At 41.5% G+C, this 18,856-nt stretch overlaps 1 protein-coding gene across 5 annotated transcripts in view; it reads left to right on the top strand.

Moving 5' to 3' along the window:
• The window catches only part of ARHGAP26 (Rho GTPase activating protein 26), a 421,406-nt gene that overhangs the window by 15,990 nt on the left and 386,560 nt on the right, over positions 1-18,856 (top strand). The window contains exon 1 of one of the 5 annotated variants that reach the window (XM_061616986.1): positions 3,622-3,641. The exons of 3 other annotated variants lie outside the window; for them this stretch is intronic. Coding sequence is in view for 1 of the 2 variants with exons in the window: in XM_061616981.1 (XP_061472965.1) it covers positions 13,930-13,945 (16 nt within the window). In the remaining variant the exon portion in view is untranslated. Of the gene's footprint in view, positions 1-3,621; positions 3,642-13,920; positions 13,946-18,856 lie in introns of those variants that run through there. One more of the 5 variants, XM_061616981.1, reaches the window with a different exon arrangement.

Raw genomic sequence — 18,856 nt, 5'->3', positions numbered from 1 at the left:
CTAGGCAGGGAAGATAAGCTAAAAGCAGGAGGAAGGTAAATAGGCTGGGCTTAGTCCACCTTTAAGCTACCTTCTTTGAGAATCTCCTCCAACTCCTTTCCTTCAGAAGCCCATGAGAAACTACAGAGGAGAATCCCGTAAGCAGTTTCGCTGGCAGAGTGTAGGGTTCAGTGACTTTTGGCATCAGTAGCCAGTAAACCAGACCTTGTTTGACACCTATTTTGTCAGTCAGTGGCTTTGGGGGGGGGGGCTGGGGGTAGAATTATGCAGAAGCGTGATAGGTGTTCTAGTGCTTTTTAATAAAAAAAGTAACCAACAGGGCCTACCCATGTGCTGAGGAAAGACTTACTTGAGTAGAGTTCTCTGTTCTGTTCTTCCAGTGTCTTTCCGCCTCTAAGCTGCAAGACAAACACAACGGAGGAAAGAAGGTTGGGCTTATCACTTAGGAACATAGGAAAATGTGGTACAGAGTTACAATTTTCAGAGTTGCATGAGAAGAGGGGATTGCTTGTTAAATCACTCTGGCGTTGTAGCTCTGTGAGAGGAACAGGGGTCTCCTAACAACTCTTGGTACCCTTAATGAACTACAGTTCCCAGGATTCTTTTTGGGAAGCCATGATGGTGTAATAGTGTTTTAATGTGTGGTGTGGATGTGACCCATGTTGGCCTGAATAGCAGAGGGCTTCAAACAAACTACTGCAAAAGCGCAATACTGCTCTTGCCCGGTTTTCTTTTTCAAACAACAATATTTATAAGAGGCTGAACTTTGCTGCTTCTACCACCAGCACACAGGTTATGTCCTGCAGCTGCCTTTTTTTTACATCTGTCTACCATATTTGCCTTTAAACTTCATGCCATCCCTAGGCAGTGGATTATGTGGGTTTGCTGCATCCCTTATGGCACAGTGCAGTGCTTCTTGCTTGTTAGTCTATCACTCACTTAACTTACTGAGGTTTGTAATTGACTCTGGCTGGCCGCAAGTTGAGGAAGAAGAGGCCACATTTTCCCTGTGGGTTTTGTGCCATGGAAATCTAATTTTGTAAAGCAAGTCTGGGATGATAAAAATGTTCTGGAAGTTAATAAAAACTGCTGTTAACAAGATTCATGTGAATTTAAAAAACAACTTCTCAGGAAAGCTTGTGTTGTGTCTAATCATATATAATTTTCTCTAAAAGTGAAATTAATGTTAAGGTAATATATAATTCATCCATATTGGTCTAATGTGTGAATGTTTATGAAGTACAAACAAACAAACAAGGAAACTGTGGCACTGTTTGACAAACTTACTATGGCATAAGCTTTCTAGAGTGGAGCCAAGCTGCACATACTGCCTTCCCCCTCTTCTGCTCTCTTTATCTTCTGGAAACATGTGTAGCACGTGCGGGAAAAGCTGGGAGTGGCAGGAGAAAATGGGGATGGGTACCTGCGGGCAAGTACAGCAAAGGATGGACAACCAGTCCTCTGCTCTTATATTTGCAACTTCATCTCTATTGTCCATGTTCTTCTTATTCAGTCCCACTAGTAATACATCATCTGGTATTTGGAGCTAGCATAGAGACACAGCAGTTTTGGTCCTGGGAGTAACTGTCTATATCTTGGTTAAGTGAGACTGCGATAGACTGTTGGCTTGAGGGCTTTGATGTCTTTTGTCCACACCACATAACCACAACATAAATTCCAGAGGTAAAACACAAAGTTGGTTTTTTTGTTAGCGTACATGTGTCCTTGGTTTGTCTCACTTCTGCTTTTAAATAAAAACAAGTTGCCTCATTTTTACTGATGGAGTTTCCTCTTCTGCTTATCTCAATGAAAGAGTAGGAACATAAAGCTTTGTCCTTCTCCTTTTTTGAATCTATGCCATTCTAATCTTCCAGTGCCAGGAATTGATTTCCTCATTTCTCTTTTGTAAAGCTGTAGAGTGGGCTTAACTGAGGTGTCACCTCACCCTGAGAGGCAAGTGTATTTCAGAAGTGCCTTTGTAGAAGGGCCCATATCCATAAAAGGAACAATAAGGCCTGTTGTCCCTCTTTCATTATATTATACAAATATATGAAGATAAGATAAATGGATCACTTTGTGGGAATTAAAATGGTTCTCCTGTGCGCACCTGCCAGATGTAGACTTAAAAAGAAACAGAGGCTTGGAAAACTGAATAATTGGAATGATATTTTCTGCCCAATTAAACACTAACTGCCCAATTTTAGGATTTGATGTATTGCTCTTGGAAGTGCCTTTATCAGCTGTAAGGGAGCAACAAATTCCAGTGGGAGTTTTTTTTTTGGTGGCTTTTGCACAAAAAATACCAACGTGTCTTGTAGCACCTTAAAAGTTTTAAGAGATGTGTTGTGGCATACATTTTCCTGGGCAGGATGAAAATGGAAATGGACTGCCTTCAAGTCGATCCCAACTTATGATGACCCTGTGAACAGGGTTTTCATGGTAAGCGGTATTCAGAGGGGGTTTACCATTGCCTCCCTCTGAGGCTGAGAGGCAGTGACTGGCCCACTTGTAAACTGCATGCTGGCCACTTACATAGGTATATAGTCTCTGATTAGAGAGGGAGAAAAATGCTTGTAAGAAAGTGATATAAAAGTATTTGTAGCACTGTGAGGGGCCTCCTAACAACTCTCAGCACCCTTAACAAACTACAGTTCCCAGGAATCTTTGGGAGAAACCATGACTGTTAAATACTTTTTTGTGCAAAAAGACTGAATAAAGTTGCTTTAAGTGTATGCTGTGAATGTCACCTATATATAAGGTAGTTTCTCATATGGTTCCTTTTTCTTATGAAGCCCTTTGCAAACTGTACTATGTCACAATATTAAACTTCATACTTCTTGCTTTTTCTTTAGCTTAGTACATGCAACTGCCAGCAGCCCTAGGGAAACTACTTTTTTAAGGGTGACTTCCAGCTTCCTGCAGTCCTTGGATGTGTAGACTTGACTGGAGACAGATGATGTCAATGGCTTTCCAGACATCCAGCTTTTGTCAAACAGCAGTAGTATTTCCTTCCTGAACTTCCAACTTTTAAATGATTTTTGCTTCTGCCTTCAGGGGATTAGAAGTCTTTCAGGCTTCTGTTCAGTAGTTAAAATACACATATGATGTGGGATGTATTCAAATCCTACTGTGGTAGGGCACTTCTAATGTTAGGTCATATGAGGAACTGCCAGTATAAATGTACCTTTTCTACTGGGATTGGTTATTAGCTAATCCCAAAAGCCTGTAATCATCCTGTTAACAGCCTGTAATTGTAACTCTGCATCCCTTCTAGTGCCTTAACATAAGAAGAAATAGCTAGATCTAGTCTCTTGGGGCAGTGGCGGGAGGCAGGGGAGAGGCTTATTAGAGGGGGGAGAATTACCTCATATTTGGCAGTTTTAGCAGCAAGACCTTTTTATTTTATCTTAAACTTGCAGCTGGTGAGGAGGAAAATTAAGCAGTAGCTGGGCATTTTAAAAGGGAGTGGAAGGGGGAAAGACCAGAAAACCTAGCAAAATGTTTACCCATTTTAACTAAGGTGGTTGCTTGCTGGACTTTGAAGCAGTACCTGGGAGTAGATGGATTTGTTTGTACAGACCCTTTCTCAAATTGGTCCCATTCCAGAGAGCTGCTTTTATCTCTGGGTAGCTGTGAAGCAGGTTGGTGGTAGGATGAAACTGTTGCACCTGCCTAGGCAGGAATTGAGATGTAATGCTTGTGGGGGCTTGGTTATGTGCCACATTTTTAGGTGTACACAAATATGACGTCTGTATACAAACCTGTACACAAACGTGTTTCCCACATTTCTATCATGCCGGTAATGCTTGTCGGGGAATAGTGTCTGGTTTTAGCTTCCTGTTGAGTGTACACCTGGTAGCAAATCTGGGCTTGCTATAATGTGTGAAAGGGCCCATTAATCTGCTTGAATCTTGCAGCTCTTCACCCACACACCCTGCAACACCAGGGTGTTCTGGAGGTATGGATGTCAGTGTTCATGTGCTGGCTGAGCTGAGTTGCTAGTTCTGTGTCTAGGAACTGGGCCCTGCATGACCATAAACAGGATGACGGGGATTTGCCTCTCTGGGCAGAAGCATGATTTCCTGTGGATATGTAAACTTGGACCTGCCTCTTATACTCAAGCATAGGAGATAGGAACCTGTGGGAGGAAGGTTCCTGGCTTTGAACAAGATGGAATTAAGTCAGCCATGCTGACTGAAATCCCCGGTAAAACCCCACTCACAGAAACATCATGAGTCAGGCCCTTTAAAAATTGGGATATTTAATGTGAAGCTGGTGGGCTTTTTTTAAACTTGCTTTCTAGCTTATGCAGCATTTAATGTTGTGAACTTTTCTATCACATTATAAAGGTTATTAGTAGTTCCTTCAACTTCTCAGTATTTGATATTTTTTGCCATGAAATACAGTTGTCCTAGACTAATGTGTTCATGGCTGATTCTTTCTCTCCAGAGAGAGGAAAATTTTCTATATAGTTATGTATAGTTGTGGTGGTGATTTGAATATTGTAAAGTTGACTATGCATCAGCTGTAACTTGCATAATAATAATAACCCACTTTTCATTCATGGTAGTTTGGTCAAAAGCTGGTAAGAAGTGTTAATCCTTATTCAGGTTCATGGCTAACAGAAAGGAAACTGTATCATCTTTCTGTCTGAGCCCTTTGAATAGAGCAGGGCCAAAGATACTGTCACTGGGCATTTTGCCCCAATTCCATAAATACCTGGCAGTGTCTAGAATATGTCAACTGTCTCCACTATTGTAAGCTCACTGCAAAGATACTCTTCTCTAATGCAGTGGTTCCCAACATTTATGAGTACGGGACCCCCTTTATAAGCTTAAAATGTTTTGTGACCCTCTCCCCCCAGGGAGGCAGGCTTGCTGCCAGGAAGGAAGGGGGAAAGCAGCCTTTCCTTGCAGCTTTGCTTCTTTTTTGCTTCAAAAAAAGCCTCTCATTCTAGGTAAGGGCGTTGTCAGCAGCAGCTGTGCGAGGCAACGGGAATCGGTGATAGTAATCCCCTTTTCTTCCTGGTAGCTCTACTCTCAGCCTTCTTTGGCATCTGCCATGTATTTTATAGGCAGATGCCTGCTCTTGGTGCGCCTGAAAGATGCTCTGGCGCTTCAGCAAAAGGCCTCCCCTCTCATTTGAAGCAAGGGGGAGGTGTCATCTGCAGCAGCAGTGGAAAGCAGACAGTGTCCAGGGAATGAAGACTTTTAAAAAATAAGAATAATAAATAATTCATTTCTTTACCGTTCACGGCCCTCTCTGGATTACTTCGTGGCCCCCCTGGGGGTCCCTGCCCCCAGGTTGGGAACCACTGCTCTAATGTCTACTTCTGAGTAAGTTTAGGCTAGAGGTGTGTGCTTTTATAATCCCTGAGAGGATAGGCAGACTTCATACTAAAGTCTTTTTCATATTGGAAGAGGGTGAATAAGTCTTGCTTTCGGTTCTTATAATTTGGAGTTCTATTATCTATGATCTTTACATGAATGTAAACAGTTTTTTAAAAAATCAAACTTTAATTCAGGACACTACTAAAAGACTTACCGATCTTTTGTACAACATTGCTGCTTCAAAATACTTTCTCAAAACGAATGCTGCCAAACTAACTCTGTGATTATTCTCTGGCTGACTATATTTGGGTGGGGGGTGGGGATGAGTGATAATTGTTCACTGCCTTCTGCAATGTGCTAACTGGCGGGGAAACCCTGGTTTCTCTGGCTGTGTCTAGAGCCTGGAAAGAGAGTGATAGACGTGACAAACTGGTATGCTCTGGCTCCTTTCCCGTTGCATTGTCACAGACTTCTTCAAATGTTTCTTCTTGCACTGTGTATTTTGTGTGTGTGTGTGTGTGCGTGTGTACATTTAGCTCTGTTGTGTTTGACATTGATCTAGTTTCTTGAGTGGTTTGTAGATGGGATTGTGTCATTAAAGAGCACACTAATCGTATAGTTTTCAGATGGTAACATATAATTTAGCTTTTTGTCTTTTCTGTGGAGTCAGGCAATCCATAAAAGTAGAAACGACAGGACCGCCTAAGCTTCTAGAAAGGTGTGGTAATACCAGGGGGACTTTATCCATAGTGGTATTGTATTAGTTGGTTTGAACTCTCATCAAAACTTTGGGTTTGCTTAAGGCATTGCACCACCTCTCCTTTCTGTCTGGGTAGGAAGCAGCGTAAAAGTAAGCAGACCAAAAGTTTGGGAGTGGGGAACCAAAACAGTAGGAGGGGAGGGAAAAAAAAGGAATACATTTAATTATTTTTTGTAAAAAAATTTGGGGGGGGGATTTTAAGGGGTGATGTGCCTCCCTTTACCCCCCAAGCTGTGGGCCTGGTTGGAAGTAAGGGCCACTGAAAATTAGCCAAAGACTTGGGAACGTTGATATATTCTGTCCAATATTTGTCAAGCATTTGAGTGCAACCTCATCATCCACAAAGTGCAGTGATCATTCATTTTATATGTTCATGCTGACACATGCAAAGCTGTAAAGTGGCTGGAACAGTATAGTAAGTGAGGGATATTTAAAAAGTGTTTGACATACTTTTTGGTTATGGAAATGCAAATCACCAGGTTTGTAGGTTATGGAAAAGCAGAACATCAGGTTTATAGGAACAGGGCAGTGTCCTCCAAAAGGCACCTTCGCTCCCTGAAGGTTGCTTCCTTGAACATGTGTCTCTTATTAAGAAGTGTTACTGTTGCAGCAACTATTGTTATATCTAGATGTAACAATAGATTTATGTGTTAATTGTAGCATTTATGTGGTGATGGCCACTAACGTAGACAGCTTTGTAAGGAGAGTAGGCAAGGTAATGTGTGTGTGTAATCTATGATTAACTATTAGTCATGGGCAGCTATATGCTACCTCCAGGTTCAGAGACAGTGTGCCAGTGACTGCCATGTACTGGGCAGCAATAATGGAACTGAGCTGTTGCCTTGAAGTCATGCTTATGGGCTTCACAGAGGCTCCTGTATGGGACTGATCCCCAGGCATCAGTCTAGAGAGCAGGGTACTGGGCTAGATGGATCTCTGATCTCATCCAGCATGGCTTTTATGTTCTTAGGGTGAGGGATTCCATCACAATCCCACAGATGGTGATTTTTGCCCCATTGGCTCACCAGCAAAGCAATAGTATGATCCTCAAGTAAGAACAGTTATCTCACTGAAACAACTATCCTGCCTGGATGAGGAGCCAGTAGAGTGAAGATATCATGGGATTATGACTCTGTGTCACAGTTTGTGTAAATTGCTTAGATTTTTTTTATATTATGTGATATATATGTATAAAAATAAATCAGAATTCCCATCATACCCCAAATATAAAAATATGTTTTGTACAGGAGGTTGAGTTATATCCAAGTCCTGAAAGTCTTTTGTACAGCAGCTAGACAGGAATATTTCCGAGAAATGACACACAGATATATCTTCTGAAGTTCTCTACTTTAACAACTGTTGCCTGCTTGCATGCCTGGGCATGCTTGCATATGTGCTATACCTTATTGGGCATAACAGGCTTCAACCAATTGCCTCCTTCTTAGGGATAGAATACATTCATTGACCAATACTTCCTACTAGTGACAGAGAGTCCCTGTTTATCAAACTAGCTCTGTTGACCCAGCTTCTGGATTGTCCAAGCAAAATGTACATTTAACTGATTGAGAACCATCAGCCCCATACTTACTAATCTACAATTGCTTTTATACCATGCCTACTAGGTACAGATATGGGACTGGGGGGAGGGGGGGTTAACCTTCAGTTATGTCTTTTTTTAAAAGAAGAGTTAAAATGAGATATGAATATAATAAAAACATACTAAAGTCTTTCTATCATTCATCATTGGCGATCACTCGTGGCCGAATAAGATTGTCTTCCAGGGTAAGGTCTTTAACAGTGGGTCCGTAAGTGACTGTGGAGGCCAATTCTGGATCCACACAGCCTCCCACAGTGAGGACATAGGTGTCCAGATGGAAGATGGTCACAATGAGGATTTGCTTGATGTGTCTTCTGCTTAGCTCGTTTGTCCCTTTCGCCCTGTACTCGTGCTTCTTCAAAGTCCATAGCACCTTTGATAATGGCTGACCTTCAATTGGGACACTCATGGGCCAAGGCTTCCCAGTTCTTGATGCTCATGTTACCTTTTTTTAGATTAGCTTTGAGAGCATCTTTGAACCTCTTTTGCTGTCCACTGATATTCCATTTTCCATCCTTAAGTTGGAAGTAAAGTAGCTGCTTTGGAAGACGGTGATCAGGCATTCGAACAACATGGCCAGTCCAACGAAGTTGATGTTGCAGGATCATTGTTTCAACACTGGTGGTCTTTGGTTCTTCCAATACGCTAACATTAGTCTGCCTATCTTCCCAAGTAATTTGCAGAATTTTCCGGAGGCAGCGTTGGTGGAATCTTTCAAGAAGTTGGGAGTGGCGTTTATAGATGGTTCATGTTTCACAGGTGTACAGTAAGGTCGGTAGTACAATGGCTTTGTAAATAAGCATTTTGGTCTCCCTGCAAATATCCCGATCCTCAAACACTCTACGCTTCATTTGGGAGAATGCGGCACTCGCAGAGCTCAGATGATGCTGAATTTCAGCTTCAATGTCAGCTTTTACAGAGAGATGGCTGCCAAGATAAGAAAAGTGATTGACATTCTCCAGCGTTACACCATTAAGCTGAATTGATGGTGCTACAGAGGGATTAGTTTGCACTTGCTGATGAAGCACTTTGGTTTTTTTGATGTTAAGCGAGAGGCCAAGCTTTTCATATGCTTCTGTAAAGACATTTAGGATAGTTTGAAGATCTTCCTCTGAATGTGCGGAGACTACATTATCATCGGCATATTGAAGTTCTACGTCAGAGGTCATAATTACCTTACTTTTTGCTTTCAGCCTAGTGAGATTAAAAAGTTTTCCATCTGTTTGGTATGTGATTTCCACGCCAGTGGGAAGTTTCCCCTCAACAAGGTGTAGAATCATGGTGACGAAAGTAGCAAATAAGGTAGGAGCAATGACATATCCCTGTTTGACGCCTGATCCCACTTTGAATGAATCACTTTGAGAGCCATTATTATCCAAAATTGTTGCCGTCATGTTGTCATGGAGGAGTCGCAAAATATTCACAAATTTATCAGGGCATCCAATTTTCAGAAGGATGGTCCAGAGAGTAGTTCGATTTACAGTATCAAAGGCCTTAGTCGGCTCAATAAACGCCATATACAGAGGTCGGTTTTGCTCCCTGCATTTTTCTTGAAGGTGTCGTGCAGTGAAGATCATGTCCACTGTCTCCCTGGAAGGGTGGAAACCATTTTGGGATTCAGGAAGGATGTCTTCTGAGATAGGTAGGAGGCGATTTGCGAGGATCATTGCAAGGATTTTACCTGAGGTAGCTAGAAGAGAGTTGCCTCGGTAGTTCCCACAATCTGTTGTATCACCCTTCTTGAAAAGAGTGATAATTATGGCATCCCTAAAGTCTTCCGTGATCTTCTCCCTCATCCAGATTTTTTCGATGAGCTTATGAAGTTGTTGTGTAAATTCAGGCCCACCTTCTTTAAAGACTTCACTTCATAGGATCTTGAAGGGCGTGGATGTTCATTTTACGCCTTGGTTTTCTTCCTTGGAGCCTACGTTGAGGAACAATATTAATGGCCATAGTGTATCGAATTAATCAGTGATCTGTCCAGCAGTCATCGGCACTCGTTATGGCCCTAGTGAGGAACATCACGATGATCTCTGGCACATTAATATGGCCATATTAATGAGAGATTAAAAACTGAAAGAGCCATCTAATGTTGATGTTGTTGTTGTTATGTGCCTTCAAGTCAATTTCAACTTATGAATCAGTGACCTCCAATAGCATCTGTCATAAACCACCCTGTTGTATGTGGGGAATTTGTGTGTGTTTGTGTGTGTAGAGGAGCACTGAATTGTGAACTCCACCTCCGCCTGTATTCTGAAAAGGAATAGCACATAACAAGGTGCAATTGTAGGCCAAATATTATGTGCTTGTAGGCTAGATGGCACAATTTCAATGAAACTTGAGATACGGGATTTTGGTTTTTGGAAACTAAGTGAGTTGCATCAACATCTTAAAAATCTTATGCCACTAAACAAATAATTATTATATCACTCCTTTTAAGTAGAAGCCCTGCTGGCGTTTCGTCCTCAAATAGACTCTTTTGAGGAATGACAGTCTTGGAAATAATTGTGTTGACTTTTAAGGAAGGGTATTCATCAAGCTGCATTTATAATTGGTTTGTTGCTCTATGCAATTAGCAGACATAAAATTCAGTTAAGTCTCTGGGCAGGGGCAGTTTCCATTATGACAGTAACATGGAGAGACAGTGTCTTTCTGCAACCCCTGTTTCCGACCCTACGGAAGAACTGGCAGAATGCATCAACAAGCACAAGCGGCACAGCTTCAAACTGGAATCAGTCAGTGCTACTTCTTCTCTTCCCCTGCCGTAAGGAGTAAGCATTCCAGCAGTTAACAAAGGTGATAGAACAAAACTTGTTTCTACAGTCTTGGGTGTGACTTCCTGGAAATTGCTTGCATGTTCCATCAGGTCAGGCCAAACAGTGAAACAGGTTAAAGGGTTTCTTGTTGTCCTTTCTCTGAACCTAAATGTGACTGGATCTGTGTATGAAACAAATGAGGTGTAAATGAGATGGTAGAGTCTTGAGGTGTGAAATAAATTTAGTCTGCAAGTAGGAGATAATCACTTTTTAATGTTCCCATCCCTGCATAACTCCTTAATAGAAGAAAAAGGGGCAAAGGTTGTAATCCGCACCTCTCCCTGTTTTTCTACTTGCAGGATTATTTTTACATAGGACAGACTTAAAAAATGTGATGGCTCACCTGCAGTCTGCAGTGATAAAGATCATTCTCCCATCTCATCATTTCAGACTGCAGGTAGGGAAACCATATTTTTGAAGTCATTAATTATAAAACTAGCAAAAGCAAAGCTGGAGAACCTTTTGCCCCTGTGCTAATTTTCTACCATGGTGTTGTTTACAGGGAAAATACTAAAAAATAATGCCTACCACTTGCTGCCTGAAGTGGTGCAATCTACTTTGGATTCTGCTACATCATTTGGCTAGACTGGTGGAGCAGGCCTGTGGCTCATTGGAGCAGACTTGTTACAAAGAGCATGACTAGAACCATGGATGAAATTTGTATTGAAGCAGATTTTAGCTAAAAAACCTAATGAGAGCTGTTTGACAGTGAAATAGCCTTCCTTCCAACTCTATGATTTCTCAGGATGTGGTGGGCTCCCTGAACAGTGATCTTTCAGGAATGCTGTAATTATAGCCTATTTTGAGCAGGGGGTTGGACTAGATGGCCTCCAGGGTACCTTCCAACTCTATGATTAATTTAACCAGAAAGTCTTGTTGAACTCTAGAAGTTAGGTGCTCTATGTTAGGCTTGATACCTAAAGCTTCTCAAATAAAATAAGGTGTGTAACCTTTGGTAGAAGCTGATGAAACATATATCCAATATGTTGAGCTTGCTCATATTTATAACCTTGTGCAAAAGGACAGGGGTAGCTTCCTTAAGATCCCAAATATTACTTCTACAGCAGAAACTATATAATTGGTACTTACATTGTTTGGTAATTGGCTATGCTAGATTTTCTTCTGTATTGAAATGGGAAGCTATGTATTTTTAAACCATGCTGAGGATATCTTCGGGGCCTAAGATAGACCAGCTTGGATTCTAAAAACTCTGGTTATTTGTCTTGAATGCCCCAGTGCTCAGAATATAGTTACATCCTGTTCATCATGCTTCAGCTATTTTTTAGCCTTGTTATGATGGACACACTTTTTAGTTCCTATTTTATGTCTGCTAATTGCATAGAGCAACAAACCAATTATAAATGCAGCTTGATGAATAGGACTAGTATGGCCTACAGTGGGTGGAAAAGATTGGAAGGAGGGTTGCAAGGTGGGTAGGGAGGAAGAGAAGCTGTACCAAAATCTGTACAGCTTGTTCATTTCAGCACTTCTGATGAATCATCTGTCCCTTTATCCACCATGTCTGAGCAAGCTGTCACAATGAAAGCTGTTACCAGAAAGCTGACTCTGCTTTCTTCCTTTCTTCCTTTCTTCCTTTCTTTCTTGGGTTGGGTTCCTTGGCAGCGACAAATGATTAAGACTTAATCCCAGAGACCTCAACACCTGTTTCCTGGGGAGTTGCAGGAGGAAGGGGGGGGCTTTGAATAAGCTTCTTGCAGATCTAAATTATTGTTGAGATGGCTATTAGCTGGCAGTTCATGGAGGGCTTCCGCCACTGTTGTGACTCTAAAAAGTGCTGTGGGTGGAAAATGCAAGTCTTGAGATCTTCATATTAGATGCAGAATGCTTTCTGTCTTAACAGTAAATTAGGCTTTCATTTCAGTTTGTGTGAGCTAGATGAGCCAGCAGTCTGGGGGTCTTGTGTGCTAAACCAATGGGCAAAGCTGTGCTGAGTATGATGCAAAGTAGTATATGAAAAACTGGGGTGGGGATGGAGCAGGGACCAGAGAGAGAAAGGAGAACTAATGAAAGCAAGATTGCTGGGGGTAGGAAGAGCTGCATATTCAGTTTCCCTTGCCTCAGTCACAATTTAAGGCACGTGGCCTTTGAGGATGTTATGGCTCTGGTCAGGCTACATCAAAGACTTTATGCAATATCTTTCTGCTTATGTTCTTAAAATTTTACGCATTTAAGGAAGTCCTGTCCTCCTATTTTCACTTAAAGTGTTGTTTCTCCCCCACACCTAAATTGGTGTCATTTCAGAGTAATTTGTGGTAGCCTAGGAACTGTTGCTTTGGGTATCATATACATATTTTCAAATGGATGCCTGACAATGACTGCATTCAGATCAGGGCTGTGTTGTCGGTATGCCAAACCTTCGACTCCTCCTCCTCCTCCTCTATTTTTCTACTGTCCGACTCCGACTCCACCCAAAATTGCTTCCAACTCCACAGCCCTGGAAAGGGCTGTAAATGTCTTTTTAAATTGGAAGCTCTCACAGGAGCATTTTTATCGCTGCCTGAATATGCGCTGATCTTGGCATCACAGCATTTGTCTTCATCTGGGTCCTGTGTCATACACTGACACACAAAATGTTTTCCATCTTGAGTTATGGTGAAATCCTCAACTACAGCTGACTTCATGGGAAGCTTCTTTGACATTTTGAATTTATATTTTAAAAAATTTGTCAATCAAAATTTATTTTGAAGCCGGAGTCAGAGTTGGTACATTTCTACCGACTCCACCCAAAAATGCTTCCGACTCCGACTCCACAACTCCGACTCCACAGCCCTGATTCAGATATCACAATAACCATGGCTTGATGCACCAAGAGTGTGCTGCAGTAAGCTTTGGACTTGCACAGTCCTCCTCTTTTTTTTCTCCCTCTGCATGCAAGAGGTGGTGATTTTCTGCCCATAGTTTGGAACAAACCTCTATTTCCCTTTTTTCTAGATAGAAAAGCTGCATAATATACGGACCATAATTAGTTAACAAAGCACCAGGGTATTAAACAAGGATCAATCCTGGTTTGTTAATTAACTGTAGTTTATACAATTTCCCATATGCAGACAAACTGGGAAACTGCAAACTCCTTCCCCTTGTCTGTGGAGGGGCAGTGCACAAGTCCAGGGCTTACTCTGGTACATTCTTATTACATCAGACTATGATTTATTGTGACTGGTGAATGAGACCAATAAAAGCAAAGGTAATGCTTCTTACTGAAATATCTTCTTTCCACTATAAAAATATTTTGCAAATTAGTCAGGCTGTGGGTGACTTCACAAGATGGAGAGTGAACTGAAGATGAGGATCATGCTGAGTGGAAAGCTTTGTGGCAACAGACAGGAACCTAGTCTGCTGTCGATGCTAAGGCCCAAGCGCTCGGATTGTGATATGTCTATCCAGTATTAGGTGGCTACTTTTTTTATGCACATGATCAAGGGTATGTATTACTGCTTTTGATCCTCTTGTACTTCAACAGTTAATATTCTGTACAATCCAGAAAAATTGGTTTGATACCCATAGCTCCAAATATGACCACCTTCTCTCATTTTTACTATGAAACAAATCAGAAGTCAAATACTTTCTTTTTCTCTCTTTGTGTTTTTGTGTGTGTGTAAGAGGTTATTATACTTTGGACACATAATGAGAAGACATGATTCACTAGAAAAGACAATGTTGTTGTTATGTGCCTCCAAGTCGACTATGACTTATGGTGACTCTATGAATCAGTGACCTCCAAGAGCATCTGTCATGAACTACCCTGTTCAGATCTTGTAAGTTCAGGTCTGTGGCTTCCTTTATGGAATCAATCTATCTCTTGTTTGGCCTTCCTCTTTTTCTGCTTCCTTCTGTTTTCCCCAGCATTATTGTCTTTTCTAGTGAATCATGTCTTCTCATGATGTGTCCAAAGTATGATAACCTCAGTTTCATCATTTTAGCTTCTAGTGATAGTTCTGGTTTAATTTGTTCTAACACCCAATTATTTGTCTTTTTTGCAGTCCATGGTATCCGCAAAGCTCTTCTCCAACACCACATTTCAAATGAGTTGATATTTCTCTTATCTGCTTTTTTCACTGTCCAACTTTCACATCCATACATAGAGATCGGAAATACCGTGGTCTGAATGATCCTGACTTTAGCGTTCAGTGATACATCTTTGCATTTGAGGACCTTTTCTAGTTCTCTCACAGCTGCCCTCCCCAGTCCTAGCCTTCTTCTGATTTCTTGACTATTGTCTCCATTTTGGTTAATGATTGTGCCAAGGTATTGATAATCCTTGACAAGTTAAATGTCCTCATTGTCAACTGTAAAGTTGCATAAATCTGTTGTCATTACTGTAGTCTTTTTGACATTCAGCTGTAGTCCTGCTTTTGTGCTTTCCTCTTTAACTTTCATCAGCATTCGTTTCAAATCATTACTGGTTTCTTCTAAGAGTATGGTATTGTCTGTATATCTTAAATTATTGATATTTCTCCCTCCAATTTTAACACCTCCTTCTTCTTGGTCCAATCCTGCTTTCCGTATGATATGTTCTGCGTATAGATTAAACAAATAGGGTGATAAAATACACCCCTGTATCACACCCTTTCCAATGGGGAACCAGTCGGTTTCTCGATATTCTGTCCTTACAGTAGCCTCTTGTCCAGAGTATAGGTTGCTCATCAGGACAATCAGATGCTCTGGCATCCCCATTTCTTTTAAAGCATTCCATAGTTTTTCATGATCTACACAGTCAAAGGCTTTGCTGTAATCCATAAAGCACAGGGTGATTTTCTTCTGAAATTCCTTGGTCCGTTCCATTATCCAACGTATGTTTGCGATATGATCTCTCTCTTCCCTTTCTAAATCCAGCTTGGACGTCTGGCATTTCTCGCTCCATATATGGCAAGAGCCTTTGTTGTAGAATCTTGAGCATTACTTCACTTGCACGGGATATTAAGGCAATAGTTCGATAATTGCTGCATTCCCTGGGATCCCCTTTCTTTGGAATTGGGATGTATATGGAACGCTTCCAGTCTGTGGGCCATTGTTTAGTTTTCCATATTTCTTGACAGATTTTTGTCAAAATTTGGACTGATTCAGTCTCAGTAGCTTGTAGCAACTCTATTGGTGTGCCATCTATTCCTGGTGAGTTGTTTCTTCCAAGTATTTTAAGAGCAGCTTTCACCTCGCATTCTAAAATTTCTGGTTCTTCATCATATGGTTCCTCCATGAATGAATCTGTCATCCTTGCATCTCTTTGATAGAGTTCTTCAGTGTATTGCTTCCATCTTCCTTTTATTTCATCTCGGTAAGTCAGTGTGTTCCCCTGTTGATTGTTCAACATCCCTCCTCTTGGTTTAAATTTCCCTTTCATTTCTCTAATCTTTTGGAACAGAGCTCTTGTTCTACCCTTTTTGTTGTCCTCTTCTATTTCTATGCAGTAACTATTGCAATAGTTCTGTTTGTCGCTGTATTGTTGTATTTAGGGTTCTGACTGTGTTTCTATCTCTTTTTGCTTTTGCTTTCCTTCTGTCTTTAACCATTTGAAGAGTTTCTTCAGTCATCCATTGGGGTCTTTCTTTTTAACTAGAGGTATTATCTTTTTGTATTTTTCTCTGATAACGTCTCTGACTTCATTCCATAGTTCTTCTGGTTCTCTGTCAACTAAGTTTAAAGCCTCAAACCTGTTCCTTATTTGATCTTTCTATGCTTCTGGGATGTTATTTAAATTGTACTTTGGCATTATGATTGCTTTGTTGGTCTTGTTTAGCTTTACTCTGATTTTCGATATGACCAGTTCATGATCTGTACCGCAGTCTGCTCCTGGTTTTGTTTTTGCAGAAAGTATGGAACTTCTCCATCTTCTGCTACCAATTATGTAATCAATTTGATTCTTATATTGACCATTTGGTGATGTCCACGTGTATAGTCGTATTTTTGGTTGCTCAAAAAATGTGTTCGCAAGAAACAAATTATTGGCTTCACAGAATTCAATAAGTCTGTCTCCTGCTTTGTTTTTGTCTCCTAGGCCCCATTTCCCCACAATTCCTAATTCTTCTTTGCATTCCAATCCCCCATGATTATCAGCACATCTTGTTTTGGTGTGTGATCAATTTCTTCCTGTACTTCTGTGTAAAATCTCTCCAATTCCTCTTCTTCTGCATTTGCTGGCGGAGCATAGACTTGGATGATGGTTATGTTGATAGGTTTCCCATTTAATCTCATTGATATCACTCGCTCAGACCTTGCGTTGTAGCTCCTAATTGCTCTTGCTACATCACTTCTCACTACTAAAGCAACCCCATTTCTTCTTAATTTCTCATTTCCTGCATAAAATTTTTTGTAGTTGCCTGATTGAAAATGTCCCATTCCCGTCCATTTTAGTTGGCTCACGCCAAGTATTGCAATGTTGAGACGCTCCATTTCTTGCTTGACAATTTCTAACTTTCCCTGGTTCATGCTTCTCACATTCCATGTACCTATTGTGTGCGTCGTACAACTCTGGACTCTCCTTTCGCATCTGTGCACATCAACCTCTGGGCTTCCTTTCGGCTTTGACCCAGCTGCGTCATTAGTCATAGCGCTACTCGTACTTGTCCTTTGTTCTTCCCCAGTAGCTCGGCCTTCTGACCTGAGGGTCTCATCTTCCAGCACTATCTTGTGTTGCATTTTGGATACTCTGTTTATAGGGTTTTCATGGTAAGAGATATTCAGAGGTGGTTTACCATTGCCTTCCTCTGAGTTTGGATGCATCTTAGTCTGGTGTTTCAGCTTTGACCATTCTGCCTTGGGTGCCCCTGCTAGGATTCTAGCCTCTTGGTCTATACTCCTGACGGCATTGCTCTCAGCTTCTTCAAACCCCTTCACCACGTTAAGGTGTGCATCCGAAGAGGAGGAGAAAAGACAATAATGCTGGGAGAAACAGAAGGGAGTAGAAAAAGAGGGAGGCCACACAAGAGATGGATTGATTCCATAAAGGAAGCCACAGACCTGAACCTACAAGATCTGAACAAGATGGTTCACGACAGATGCTATTGGAGGTCGCTGATTCGTAGGGCTCGCCATAAGTTGTGATCGACTTGAAGGCCCATAACAACAACAAGAAGAGAGGAAGCATCTTTTCTCCAGAGAGTTTTTCATTCTCTGTAATACAGCAACAGAATAAATGGGGATGGGTGAGGAAAGTGAGGTCTGGGGAGGTAGAGGGGTAAGTCCTTCAGTTTCTGATGCAGTCAGGGTATTAGGTGTTGAAAGCTGGCATATTAATGGACATAAGTGTCAGTGAAGTTACTCCAAATAGCAACAGTAAAACTACAACCAAATTAGAGCCAGTTCATGCACTGTGCGTATAGGTCATGGTCACATGTACAAGCATTCTTATGAATGTAATGCTATGATAACTCATAGATGGTGACCTGTTGCAACAGAAGAAGTCTGGAATCATGGACATTGATGTCCATGAGCTGCCTGTTATGAGGAGCACTGAGTGTCTGTGTTTTCCTGTGAAATATTTAAGACAGCTGTCACCAACCTGGTGCCCTGCAGATGTTTTGGATTACAGCTTCCATCAATCCCAACTAGCATGACCATATTGGGAGTTGTAGTCCAAACATCTGCAAGGAACCAAGTTGATGAAAGCTGATTTAACGGATGCCTAACTTGATCAGGTGGTCTTCATGGTATGGCTATATGCCTGGAGCTCCTGCTTGACTCTCCATCTCCTCTGTTTCTGTGGCCCTGAGGAAGATGGGGAGGGGTATCAGAAAGATGTTCAGGAACCCAGACAGCTGGTGTGGGGATCTCCAGTTCTCGGGGCAGGGATCTCTGGATTTTTTGTTTCTTCAGGGTCACTGGCAGTGTGGAGATTTGCATAAATGTTGTCCTCCTCTAGGGAGACCTCTGGTTTGAGGTCTGGGCAGGGCTGAACCCTGACATAAGTAAAAATTTTTTTTTTAAAAAAAACTACCAGTGATAAGGTTTTTTCAAAATTGTAGGAAGCAAGTGGTCATGTACGCTGTGTTGGGCAACAGTAGCCTTGGTCTGTCTCTCCAACTGGAACAAAGTTGAACTTCGTATTACTGCATTTGCTCACGATCACAGCATTTTACCTTTGTCTTCTTTTCCCTTCCATGAGTTGTGTCCCACCCCCATCAGATTTTAGATAGCAGGTTTCTTGGGACTGGAGCCTGTTTCCTCAGGAATGTGTTATTTGTCATGGATGGCACTACATAAATATCCCAAAATTGTTTGTACCTTGCTTATTAGCATCGTGTATGAAACTGTTGGGAGAGGTTGTCCGGGGGTTTGGGGTTCTGTGCCATCAGTATGCTGATGACACCCAACTCTTATTTCTCCTTTCCACCTAATT

Source organism: Rhineura floridana, chromosome 3, assembly GCF_030035675.1.
Source record: "Rhineura floridana isolate rRhiFlo1 chromosome 3, rRhiFlo1.hap2, whole genome shotgun sequence".
Lineage (NCBI taxonomy): Eukaryota > Metazoa > Chordata > Lepidosauria > Squamata > Rhineuridae > Rhineura > Rhineura floridana.
This window is presented reverse-complemented; position numbering and strand designations above follow the sequence as displayed.